Source organism: Simochromis diagramma, unplaced genomic scaffold, assembly GCF_900408965.1.
Source record: "Simochromis diagramma unplaced genomic scaffold, fSimDia1.1 OVJJ01000603.1, whole genome shotgun sequence".
In the NCBI taxonomy this organism is placed as follows: domain Eukaryota; kingdom Metazoa; phylum Chordata; class Actinopteri; order Cichliformes; family Cichlidae; genus Simochromis; species Simochromis diagramma.
This window is the reverse complement of record NW_024387414.1, coordinates 3,275,548-3,288,948: the sequence shown is the minus strand read 5'-3', so window position 1 is coordinate 3,288,948 and position 13,401 is coordinate 3,275,548. Positions and strand designations below refer to the sequence as shown.

Below are 13,401 nucleotides of genomic sequence, written 5' to 3'. Positions count from 1 at the left end.
ATATTTAATATTAAAGCCACATTTTTGGTTTAATTGATGTCAGATTATGGTAACAAACGTAAGGCCCCTTGGGGCCAGAACCATCGGCAAAGACTGATATCCGGCCCACTGCATAGGTTTGGAAAAGAAGAAAACTCTTCTTTCTTACCCAGCAGATTAACTCAGCATCAGCCACTTAATTGAAGTGAAGTCCAAACAGCTCTGAAATGAGCATAACCTCCTCACTTCCTCTGTCAATCTGGTTGGGTCTAAGTTTAGATTAATATCTGCCACATTTTTAAAAATTGTCACCTATTTGGTACACCGGGGCCAAATTACATATGTGCAACTTCAATGGAAAGTTAGATCTGAAATCCTAAATAAAACATTTCCAAAGTTTGTGACACCTTAAGAGTTTCTGCCCAAGGCTGTGTGTGGAGAGGGGTTAAATTTTGGTCATCTCAGGCACGCAGCTCTTGCTATGAACACAGAGGCTCCACACTCCTGTTATCCAAGCCTTCATCTTGGCAGAGGCAGCCAATCAGAAGAAAGTTAGTTCAAAGGGAGAGGGCACAGAGCTGCTTGTTTCAGACAGAGCATGAAGTGAGGGGGTGCACCAAGACCCAGTGTAACTGAACTCTGAATTATGCAAATCAACTCTGAGCAGAATATGCAGAAAACATGAACATGCACCGGCAGTTTGTGCCTCTCACTCAAAACATTCACTCACTAGTTGATGGAAGAGATGTTGAGAGGGCATAACAACCTCTATAACCCAAACCAACAGGAACAACCTGGTGCTTTTTTATTGTTAGGTAGTTATAATACACAGTCATACATGGGCAATGCTTCTACCACTTACAGTCTGAGAGAACCAGAATGGTGACTGTTTAATCATTGCAGATATTGTCCATAACCTTGCATTGTACATGTACATGTATGTATTAAAATCGTGCTTATCAAAATGCACCTCGTTCAACTCACAGTTGTCTTTTCCTCCGTCTTTTTCTTATGATTAAGTTTTACAACAACACCAAGACATTCCAATAATGGTGCAGTTTATTTGTGCTTTCCACCAAAGTCCTGGTAGAAGAATTCAGCACAGTAAAATTAAATGCAAATCACAGCATGCAGGAAACAAATCAGGCCACTTCATTTCAATATAGTCAAATTTGCAATGTGTGTTTACGTTCGTGATTTTGCTTTGACAAATGTTTTTATTGCCTAAATGTATTTTTATATCTGTGTTTATTGCGTTTGGTGAGTGAGAAACCCATAGGCTATAAATTCTGCACACTAAAGGACTAGTTTGATTCCTGCCTCTGGCAAAACTCTGATTTACAATTATTTACATTAATGCCGGCAAAACATGGCTTCATATATTATGCATTTAACGACACCACTGTTAGTATCTTTTTATATTTTACTTACAGTAGCTCAAAAGTGATATAACTTTATTCTTTCAGTTTAAAAACACTTGTTTGTTTGTTTGTTTGGTGGTTTTTTTTAGCTGAAACAACAAAGTAAAATGTGATTTTTATTTATTTATTTATTTTTGGATTCTTTATGCTGCTGCTGTTGTTCGGCTGTAGAACAAATTTAGAATAATCTGATGTCTTCCTGACTGCAGTGGTGTGATGGATAAGAGTTTTCTAAGAATGGAGACCTCTAATTCTGCCCGAATCACCAAAATGCAGTCACAGAAGTGCAGCCTGAACTGTGCAGGAAGCTCCATTCTGCCTCGCTGCTGCTTGCAGATGATTATCGTTGTGTCTCTCAGTCCTTTAAAGTTAAAATGCCCTATGAAGACACAGATTTTTGATTCTGTTATTTGTCTGTGCTGTTGCACACAGACTGCGGCTGCACAGACTCTAGAGCTCACTGGTTTCTGGGCTGATAACAGCTCTGGTTCATCTCGAGGAGTCTCGTTGTCTGCTGCAACCTTCACCGTTTCTTCGTTATTCTTCAGGAGAACTCTGACAGCACATCTGGAAACACCTGTCTGCAGCAGAAGTCTACCCATAAGACCCTGCTGAGTTTTGTTCTGTGCTGGGAACAAAGCTGCAGAGGAATACCACTCAAAGCACTTTTGACAACAACACAATGTACTGTGTTACTTCTTCCATTGCTATGACTACTGCTATTTTTGTAAATATCATCTGCAATTTTAACTGAAGCTTTCATTACCCAGGGGCAGCGTGTTACCAGTGCCGAAATAGTTTCCAAAGTGCACTGCTGTTGTTTTGATTCTTTTTCAGCCCTTTCCCATATTTCCTCAGGAAGCCTTGCCGTTAGGTTGTAAATAAAAATGTGATTTTAATGACTTCCCTTAAAGGCGGATTCATCTTGTGGTACAAATTACTGAATGACATGACCCCAGTTCAACCTCACTGGAAGTTTCTTCGGCACAAAACACAGATGGGTAGTTACAAATGTTTAATAATATCCCTTTTCTTTGAAGGTAACAATGTGATTATGATATGTTCGATTCTTTAATGTAATAACTGCAAACATTTGTGGTAATTTCTCTGTAATAACCAAGAATCAGGGCTATAACCTGTTCTGATACTACTAATACTAACCTAATGAATAGTAATACGGAAGTAATCCAAGAATCCAAGAGGTATAATGTTTAGTTGGTAACAATTTTAGGAATTTTTATATCTTAACCAAAAAATAGGGTTGTAAACTAGAAACCTTCATATAGAAAAAATGGTAATTGTATGCTAATTAAATAGTTTTTACTTCTGCAATGCACTGTCTGTGTAGGATCTCAGTAATCCCGGTCATGGCAGCCTTGAGATGTTAAAGAAAGAGGGCAGCTGGACTTCTTTAGGTTCTGGTCAACACTGAAGCTGACACTCCGTTTACGGAGGAAGGAACAGGTTTTGAATGTGTTTTAAGTAAATTCCCAACTGGGCCTTCATCAAATCAGTGAGGATTCTCAGGAAACAAGATCAGACACCAACCTGGGAGAAACCGAAAGACAAACAGAACAACACTGTCAAAAAAAGTTTTTCAGAGAAAGTTGAATTTTGTTGAATCCCGGAGGACTCCGACCCAGCGACGCCTTCAGACAGAAACTAAACAGCTCCACAGTGCAGCAACGAGTCCTCGGGTCTCTACGCAGGAAAAACAAAAGGCACAAAATAGAAGAATCACCTCAACAGGACTCAGCTGTACATCTGCATCAGAAGGTCAAAGGTCACTCTTTTAAGGATGCTAGTGTTTACATTTTGGACCGAGAAGACAGATGGTTTGAAAGACGAGTAAAGGAGGCCATCTATATCTATTGTGAACTATCACCGTTGAACAGAGTGGGTGACTTAAGACAGCAGCTATCAGCCAGTCCGGAAATCTGTTCCCAGGAACTTCAACCCCGCTCAGGCGAACTCAACAGGTCACATATTGGGGCGAGGCCAGGCTTAGAAGTTTCACCTTTAATCCAAGTGATAGTAATGACCCACGTCTTTACTCACACCTAAGCTCATGTGATGACCCACACATCTAATCTAACCTAATATGACATTTCTAACGACAATTTTGGATATGAAGGTTATTCTTTAAATTCCTGTGATAGGTTTAACTCGTAAGGTTTGTCACTATTTTAAAACAGAGGAATTTGTATATTTTAACATATATCACTGCTGTTTTTAATATCTTACTACACTGGTCACTTCATTATGTTTCTTTACACTCTTGGAGAACCTGAACTAATTTTTATTCCAACCACAGAGTGAGACATTTCAGCCTCACGGTCTGCGCAGCATGCCACTGAATTACCAAACTGTGAGAATTAAAAACAGACACTGTAAAGATGCTGATCTGTGTATCTGGTATTCATGTGTTAGACTTGGATTCAATGCTGCATTTCTTCTAATGACAGCGCAGAAGCCAAACCTGCTGGGTTTTCAGAAATATAGACTGTGGATTTAATAGTTTCTTTTAACGACAGAAGAAATTATTCATCAGTAGACGAGTGTGACAAATACCCACCAGAGAAGGACATTTCTAAACCCACTGAGGGAAAAAAGACTGCTGTGAAGAAGGTGGGAACCAGCGTATGGTGATATAAATATCTGCTGTCAGCTCCTCTGTGGGCTGTGGAGATGAACAGGTTACCGCTGTGAATCACATCATATTCAGTGACCAATGACGCTCAGATGAAGCTGTTCAACAAAGTGTTATTGATCTGCTGAGAGGTCAAAGATTCAAGGACAGGTGAAACATGTAACAGTGCGTGCTGTCCACACAGACTGTATATAAATAACGGGCACATCCTCCAAGGTCTCTCCAGGTCAAAAGTGAAGCTGCTACAAAACCTGCATTCTTCATAATGTGCAGCAGGGGGCGACTCCTCTGGTTGGAAAAACATTTCAGTTGCTAATTGACCGTCAGCTGGCGGGATGCGGGGATCATGACAATTATCCACATCTCTGTCTTTCTTTCACAGCGTTTATAACTCTGAGAATAACCAAAACTTACACAATGAACTTCATGTTTTATTCAGGATGATCTGAAACAATGAAACCATCAGGAAGGTGTTTAGCCAGGAGCTGTTCTCTCATAGACTGATACTGGAAGTCTTTGTACAACCCCAGGTATCAGCCTCTGATGGCCTTTAAAACAAACACAGGTTTAAGACACATGTGGCCTTTACAGTTAGGAGCTGGACAATACACCCATCTTTTATACTTTATATGATTACAACTCATGACTCAGCCCCACTGTTGAACTGACTGCCATGTTCCTTCCTCACCAGTGGTTTACTGGATCCAGTGACACATAGATGTCCTTCTCAGGAACCGGGCCTGAGAGACTTACAGTATGTCACCCCACACAACCAAGGGTGAACAGATTCAGGGCTATGCACATACTCATAGAGCTGGGGTTACCTCCGCTAACAGCTACTGTTTTGAGGAGGAGTTTCTCTACAGGAGGGGTCTCAAACTTAAGCGAGCAGCAGGCCACGGCCACTTTTGTTTTCAAGTAGTACAAAAAAACAAACAAACAAATGAGAAAACACCCACAAATATTTCTGAAAATGTAGTGTTTTGTTTAAATTTCAAATATTGTCTAACCTGACAAAATTAAAATGCAGACATAAGCGTACACATTAGTTTTTGACTCTCACTGAACTAACACAGCCAGTCCCTCAACATGTTTGTGCTCTCTGATCATGTTGCCATCATATTACATCATTTTTTGCTTTTTAAAGAACTTATTTTAACATTGCACTCAACAACAAACAAATCCTCCCTCACAAAAAAAGTAACTTCGACGGCCAAATTAAATTTCTTCAGGTCAAAATACGGGCCGCGAAGTAGGGGTGACATGGGCTACAGTGGCCACCGGGCTGCGAGTTTGAGACCCCTGCTCTACAGTCTTCCTGGATGGGCATGTTTTACCAGTGCATCTGCCCATTTATGTTTTAGTAATCTTAAAAGCTTTATCAGAAATTAAGCATTGCTCACTAAACAACTGTTCAACCGAAGGTAACATAAACAAGCTTATTATATATACGTTCCTCGTAGCATTCTTCTATATATCAGCCATGTCTGCATAAGCAAACGATAAGAGCAAGAGACCAAAAAATATGTTATCCTAATGTAAACAATGATCTCATGCCTGTAATACATGTCTGGTTCTTTCACTGCCACAAATACAAAGTACAGAACCAAATGTGGATTATACTCGTAATAATGAATTTATTTCCTTCTGTGTGTCGAAGAAAAAACAGATCGTGCATCTGTAAGAGTTTGCTTGGTTTCTGGGTTTTAAAGCAAACAATATCTGTCTGCTGACAGTTAATGCTGTTTACTGAAATAACATTTAGACTGCAGGACTCGTTAATAGTAATTCTTTATTTTTACAAGTGGTGTTACTCTCTTTACTTAAGTACAGTACAATGTGGTATTATTACTTAGTAAAGGATCAAAATATTTCTTCCACCACTGTGCTTTTATGGTATTTCTTGACAGTAAGAAAATACGGAGTATTTCCATCCTTTAACGTTTGTCCATAAATGTGAAATTCTGTGATAAATATTTGTTAGAACATAAAAATTACAATAAAAACAAGAAAAAGTGCTGTTTAATATAAAAACATTCACAATGTGAACTCATCTCAGTTTAAAAAGAAAATCCACACAGATTGAAAATAGATAAACATTCTGCTGTTAGAAAGCATCAGAGCAAAAAAGCTTTCTTTGGTTTTCTTTCATCGTATGTAAAGTCACAACGTCTCATGTTGCCATGACGACCACTGACCTGTGAGGGTAGGGCATGGGGGTGGCGATGGGATATATCCCACCATCAGTAATAACAGATATCCAAAGATTCACCAGTCACAGGCACAGCCGTACGGAAAAGTCTGAGCAGTTTGTTTCTCTGTAATTAAGAATTTTGCATGTTAAGAGGCTTATTTTCAGTCTTTGTTTTGTTCCTTTTAAGGACTAAATCTACCTGGTTGCAGCAATGAAAAATATATTTCAAAGAGCGTGCTAGAAAAATTTCCGTTTTCCACTTTCTGTTTTCGCCCCTCTTAAGGTAACAGCACGTATCCTTTCATTTTCTGGGGGATGACATTTTTCAATTTCCACTTAAAAACGATGAAGATCAAGAAAAAGAATCAACAGCACATCTGCTCAACAGAAAAGACGACGGAAACCCCCATCAGGGGGCAGGAGTGAAGGCTCATAAATCACTATTCAGCACTAAACATCATCCTCGTGGAAAACCTGACCCACCACCTGATTACATCTGTCAGCATCTAATGCCTGCAGAGCAACATCTGGACAAGACGGAGCGGTTGTGGCAGGAAGCGCTTCACAGGGGGAGTGGACTGAGTGGTGGGTACGAGTAACAGTGCATTAACATTTAAAGTCATGCTCATTTGCCCAGGAGGGGGCTTACATTTGATAAACATCCACTTTATCTCAACATCTACCGCTCTAATGATCGTTAACTGATATCTTTAATAGCATTTTTGTGACTTCACAAACTTTCTGTAGCACCGCCCTCAGTAAAAACTTTATGTGGCAGCCAATCATCTATAAATCATCAGAATGCTTGTTCACATTATTGCTGTAATGAGCTCTGCGGCCTATAGAGGGCACTAACAGCACGTTACACGGTTAAATCTGGAACTCTTCACCACATGCGTCGGTGTGTTTCCAGAGGCTTTCTAGTAGGAGGAAGCAGGTCTGGCAGGCATCAGCTTATCCTGGTTTACAGGGACGTCAGTTCTCACAGCGCTGCTCTGAGGTCAGACCATGTGACTACATCAGATCAGCTGACTGGGTTTATAGTAAATCCACTCTGGCATCCACATGAGAGGTGACGTAAAGCCTCCTCTGAAGAAAAAGTTTTCTGTGCAGTCTGTGTGATCTGTTAAAAACACGTTATACTGATGCTGAAATCAACCAGGAAGCTTCATCGAAAAACACTCTGTCATCAGTTCTCGATCACTCCCAAATTAGGAAGTGACATCATACTTTATGGACCCGTCTCCTGTGGGTTTGTCATGAATCTTAAACAGCGCTGTTCAGGTCCTCAGGCCTTTTTGTTCACCATAAATCGATATAAATGCTCACTTGTCTTCATACAGCAGCATGCCGTTGAAGATGGTGAGCGGCTCCACAGAGTGAGCCAGTTTGCCCATCACCAGGTCGATGCACACCGTGTCCTGAGTCTGCAGAGGCAGAATGATGCTGAAGACGGCCAGAGAGCCCGGGTTAACTTTAGCCTCGGCCACGGGGTTGTTCTCCAGGCCCTCAGGTTGATAGCCTCCAGAGTCCACGCGGGCCATGCCGTAGTTCGACTTTGACAGGACTGCCTCGATCTTTTCGTTCCTATGACCTGTCAGGACGGCGCTGAAGTAGTAATTTCCATCTACAGGTGCAGTGAAGATACCTGCAGGGAACCGGTTCACAGTATATTAAAGCAGAGATCAACCAGGAAATGTATGCATTAGTTTAATATGTAACAGGTTGTTTTTTTACATTCATTAAGCTGCAGATGGCTTCAGTTCTGATCAAAACTAGGAAACTGTTTCTAAACTGGAGTTCAGTGATCATCAAACAACATCCTAATTTTTGACCTTTAAATATATCACTTTACTTCAGTTATTACAAACAGGAAGTAAATATGGACATAAAATAACATCAAAGTAATTTATAGGTTAATTATCGACATCAACACAATGCCAGGAGAAGATTAGAGTCCGAACTCTTAACCCTGTGATTAGTGGACAACCTGCAGATGCAAGCCTCTGTTCGTGCTCACCTGTTCTCGGGTTGTAGAAATTTCCTTCGTTGACAAAGATCTTGTCAAAGACGATGGTTCCTGCTCTGTCCATGGGGGCAGTTAAAGCAGCAGAGAACGACAATTTGGGGATTTGAGCATCAGCGCCAGGAAGGCCTGAGAAGATACAAAGACACAGTGAGAAACACACACCGCTCTGCAGAGAGAAACAAACAAAAGCCGGATCACAGTGAAAATACTGCACACAACTGTTCTTCTACTTCAGCCGGTTTTTCTCTTAATTAAAGACGTACCTGTTTCCCCTTTGGGACCTGCAAGAAACCAGAGGACATGTTTAGTGGAATAATAAAAAGGTGCAACAATAAAACCCAAAGCAACCAGTTAACAGTGTGTTTAACTTCAAATAGAAGTGAGAAAGGAAACAACAGAAACATGTCGGCTGTTTGCTTTGCTGAAGATGAACATTCATCAGCCTCCAATGATGCCTCTGACTTACTCAAGAATTTTCAGGTTACAGTAAAACAAATGTTACGTCCAAAATGCTGACTTTAACTAATTTTATTACAAGCAAATTATCTTGTACAAAGTACTTGATGGTAAATTTAAATTTACTTGATTGGTGCCCATTCAGTTTATACCAAACCCATTTTTCCTCATGATAATTTGTTTGTATAAATAAACATTTGATTTGATATACTTTTTATTATTTTATATATTTCAGTTGCTTTTTGCTCAAAATTATTGCTTACTGTTTACTAAGGGTGAAAATCATTGTTTTTGAGTGTAGTGAGCTTTTAGCCTGTACTTTTAATGTGAAAAAACAAACAGGAAGTAGTGAAAAAAATATGATTTTAGGTATGTTAGCTGGCTTAGTAATAGCTTTACTCACGACTTTTAGTCTTCCTGTATATCACACACTCTATAAATGTAAAATATCCATCTCACCGGGTGTGCCAATTTCTCCTCGTGGTCCTGGAAATCCAGGGGGCCCTGGGAGGCCAGGCAGCCCATTGAAGCCTCGTTCTCCTGGGTGTCCTTGAGGTCCTGGTGGGCCTGGTGGGCCTGTGCAATGACACAAACCTTCAGCTTTGTTGTAACATTTTAGTCATCCTGAAATTTTAGATTTCTCCTGGACTTGACTGGATATGAAGCCAACAGACTTTAAAATGTTAGAAAGCTTCGTTATATTCACCCAGTAATTCAAGCGCAATCATTCGTTACTGTTCATTAAGTTCACTGGAGAAAGGGAAGCTGAAGGGTTTAGTTTCAAAACAGTTTTTTACAGCTCACTTGGCATTAATATTTAATGACACGGAACAACAGACGACACACTGAAGACACAATCTGCAGGTTTAGTTCAAGCTGTTGTTTGTTGGCTGCTGATGCATCATCAAACAGATCCACAGTGAAATAAAATAAATGTTACGAGTTGCAAAGTGCAATAATAAAGTTCTACTGCTCTGTCTATAAAAGTAAAAATAAAAACCTCGCAGCCTCTTCCAACCTAGCAATCTTTCCTTCAAGGTCCTCTCCTTGAGCAGCCGTGCACCGCCTCCAACATGACTGCTATTTTTAGATTTCACAGCAACCCTTCAACCTGAATTTTATTTGGGGAAAAGAGGATGAAGTCATAGGCAAATAGGGTAGGTGGTGGGCAAAAGTCACTTTACCTTCTGCCTTCTTGCGCGCTACACAAAGTCAATTCACAACATTACAGATGAACTCTGCTTTGGAGGTTTCACTCTGGGGGATAAATTCATGCTGCACAAGTCCACGAATGTGAAGAAAGAAGCCAACAAAACAAGAGCACAGTCCTGGCGGATCTTCTTGTTAATATAAAAATTACAAATGTGCTCTCTAAATACGTTCAATGTGAAATTGCACTAGGAATGAGGTCAAAATGAGCCTTCAGGAGGAAAATTTAAAAATAGAAGCTGAGCAGGAAGCGGTCCAGAGGTGCAGAAAGAGGTGACCTTTGAAGGAAAAGATGCCACATTTAAGTTTTTATTTTTTCATACGTGGAGCTGTGGATACTATTATTATTATTATTACTATTATTATTAGTTTTCACAATCCAGGCACATATTCCAAGTGGAAACAGAGAACAACAAACAACATGTACATCTGACAAACTCTGGAGTTTCCTCTGGATCTGATGACATCACAAACTCCCTTTTAGCTTTGCAGTTAGTGAGTAAATCAAAAGAGCATTCAAACCTCTGCTGAGCAGTGCCGGGCCTAGAAAACAAAACACCGTGAACACACTTTCTCACAGTTTTGGCTTACGTGCGTTGTGTTTTTTTTCTGAATCATTATTGTGAAACCCTCCAGTTTATTCTGAGTACTGCTTGATTCGTCCTGCAGAGGGCAGAAAGTTACTGAAAACGTTTACTGTACTTCAGGAACTTCATCAAACGTCTCTGACAAATATCTTTGCGCTTTATATTAATAACATAACTGAGCAGCTCATCCTGTACATTTACTTTCACATGTGGTAAACTGTAGTAAACACGGAGAAGCTTCACCTTTCATCAGTCTATCTATATCAGATATCCTTGTGAGGATTTCAGCACATCAGGATGTTAATAAATATCTAATCTAAGAGATCTAAGTCTGTCTGAGAGCACTGTTGTAATGATTGGTGGTCCCCAAGACAAAGTCAGTACATCAAGCCAATAAAAACCCTGCAACCCTCTTTTCATGTTATTCAGATCAGAGTGGAGCTGTGCTGAGAAATCACACTGTAGCTGAAAACCCCCCAAACAGAATCAGAGGAAGGAGCAGCTCACCCGTCAGGTCATGCTCTGACAAACCCTGCAGGTCTCTGGAGACCTGGTTCAAGCTCGAGTTCAGGTTCTTCACTCTGCTGTGGATGTCGTCCTGGCCGTTCTGGATAAAGTCCAGCAGACCTCCATGACGGATAACGGTGTCATTCAGACCAGAAACACACGTCCACAAACTCGAAACGTGTTTGTTCAGTCCTAAACACGGAAAACATCAAAACACCAAAATCAGCACGAGGAACATATGTTCGTCTTTCTCGTGTAACATGACACACTGGGTACGCGGCAGTACCCTCAACTTTTTCCTCACGTCATCCAGTTGAAGACGTCAGGACAGAAAAAACACAGTGAAAGATGTTTCCAGAGAAATGAGAAGCTCACTTTCTCCGAATTTCAGCTGAAGAACTCACTTTCTGACCACAGCAACACAGCTGGAGCACAGCTGCATCAGCTGTCGGTCCGCAGCACGATTGGAGTTTTGATTTGCACATATTGGGCACTGTAGTGTCCCAGTAAGGACACGGTGCCAGCACGGTGTTGCAAATATATCCTGCAACATGTAAGTACATAGAGTGTACACAAAGATGAACTACTGTTGCATCCATCTGGTTTATTATGTTTAGCAAAAAGTAGTTACTTTAATTAGCGGAAGTGATAACTAGCAGACAGGTAAACATTCTAGCTGACCTGCAACTCAGAGTAGTATCTATACCAGGGAAAGATGGAGTAAACATCCTTTCTAACAGATGCACGGGTTAGAAAAAACCCAACATAATCTCCTCTTCCTGAATTATTGTCCTGCTTATTGACAATGCAAGTCTACATGGAAAAACAATTTCTCATGAACGATGAAACTGTTTTTATTTTTCCTTGATTGATTTCTTTTTATACCCGATTTCAATATGTTCTCCATGTTGAATCATCTGAACCTCAGTGAGGCACGGAGACACCGGCACACATGTTGTGTTTGTTACCAGCTCAAATACAAATTTGCATGTCCAAGATGAAAACACATGATAGGCTTTTTAAAGGAAGAGTAAACATAGTAGTAAACATCGGGGCGATCGTGGCTCAAGAGTTGGCAGTTTGTCTTGTAATCGGAAGGTTGCCGGTTCGAGCCCCGGGTCGGATAGTCTTGGTCGTTGTGTCCTTGGGCAAGACACTTCACCTGCCGCCTACTGGTGACGGCCAGAGGGGCCGATAGTGTCAGTCTGCCCCAGGGCAGCTGTGGCTACAACTGTAGCTTGAATGAATAGTGGAAGTGTAAAGTGCTTTGAGGGTCTCGAAAAGCGCTATATAAATGCAATCCATTATTATAGACATGACCATCAAAATGAACCATACCTTCCTTGATTTTGAGGATGGAGTCAGAGACCCCATCCAGCCGTCCGCAAACTCCCTCCAGCTTCGACAGCCTCTTCTCAAGCCCGTCCCCAGACCTCTTACAGTCTCCCATCTCAAGCACTGTACTCTCAAATCGCCGAATGTCCCTGTCCATCTTATCCAGACGATTCCGGTTGTCTTCGATGTGCTCTGTCAGCTCCTGCTGGACTTTGTCTATCTCAGAGATGATCTTATCCTTAGTATTTCCTGTCAGGATTTAGAGGGTGACAGAGTGAACACTAGCTGGAGGCATTTAATGCAAAGCTATGTTTGTTCCCGAGCTCGGCTCACCGAGGTCCGTGATGACGCTGTCGTGTTTCTGCACCGTGTGCTCCAGACCCTTCAGGGTGTCGTTGATGGAGCTGAAGGTGAGGATGACATTGGACAGTTCGCCCTGCAGCGTTTTCAGGTGGTTATTGTTGATGCCTTCATTCACGCTATGGCCATCTAAAGGCTTCGCAGGATCCAGCGGTCCACTGTTGTCATCTGTGCCACCAGGTCTAGCATGATCAACACCTATTGGGGATTGAATTTCCCTATGAATTATGTGTTCAAGTGGTAAAAACAAAAATATCTATTTAATTAAACTTTGCTTTACAGGATTTTTTTCCCCCTTAAAATATGTTGATGCTTGAAAAAAGCAGTATCAGAAATGACTGTATTTTGGTCAGGTAGCACTCAGGAGCTCACTATCAGCTCATCACAGCAGCTCCACCATCAGAGCGAACCATGCAAATAACATGTCTTCAGACGCAAATAAAAGAGGCTTCTGCAGTTCAACACGTTGAAATAAGAAGATGCATTTAATCTTTGTAGATTATTCAAATGCAGATGATTCGACATAGCTCAAACACATGTTAGATCATCTCCTCTCTACAGTTCTGAATCCTCTTAATTCATCTTTTATTTAGTTAGCTGTAGTTTTCACACTGAAACAGCAGTGCTTGGCCACATACTGAAAAGACTCCAGAATATTCCTTCTGCAGACTCAT

General features: G+C 40.9%; 1 protein-coding gene across 2 annotated transcripts in view; it reads right to left on the bottom strand.

Annotated features, from left to right (window-relative positions):
- Positions 1 to 4,468: 4,468 nt before the first annotated feature.
- The window catches only part of LOC120721168 (EMILIN-1-like), a 31,245-nt gene continuing 22,312 nt past the window's right edge, over positions 4,469 to 13,401 (bottom strand). The window contains exons 8-14 of one of the 2 annotated variants that reach the window (XM_040011281.1): positions 12,701 to 12,925; positions 12,371 to 12,616; positions 11,033 to 11,224; positions 9,189 to 9,296; positions 8,537 to 8,554; positions 8,265 to 8,399; positions 4,469 to 7,892 (exon numbers count right to left, since the gene is read on the bottom strand). In XM_040011281.1, the coding sequence (XP_039867215.1) occupies positions 7,570 to 7,892; positions 8,265 to 8,399; positions 8,537 to 8,554; positions 9,189 to 9,296; positions 11,033 to 11,224; positions 12,371 to 12,616; positions 12,701 to 12,925 (1,247 nt within the window). In that variant the 3' untranslated portion in view covers positions 4,469 to 7,569. Of the gene's footprint in view, positions 7,893 to 8,264; positions 8,400 to 8,536; positions 8,555 to 9,188; positions 9,306 to 11,032; positions 11,225 to 12,370; positions 12,617 to 12,700; positions 12,926 to 13,401 lie in introns of both variants that reach the window. The other variant, XM_040011280.1, reaches the window with a different exon arrangement.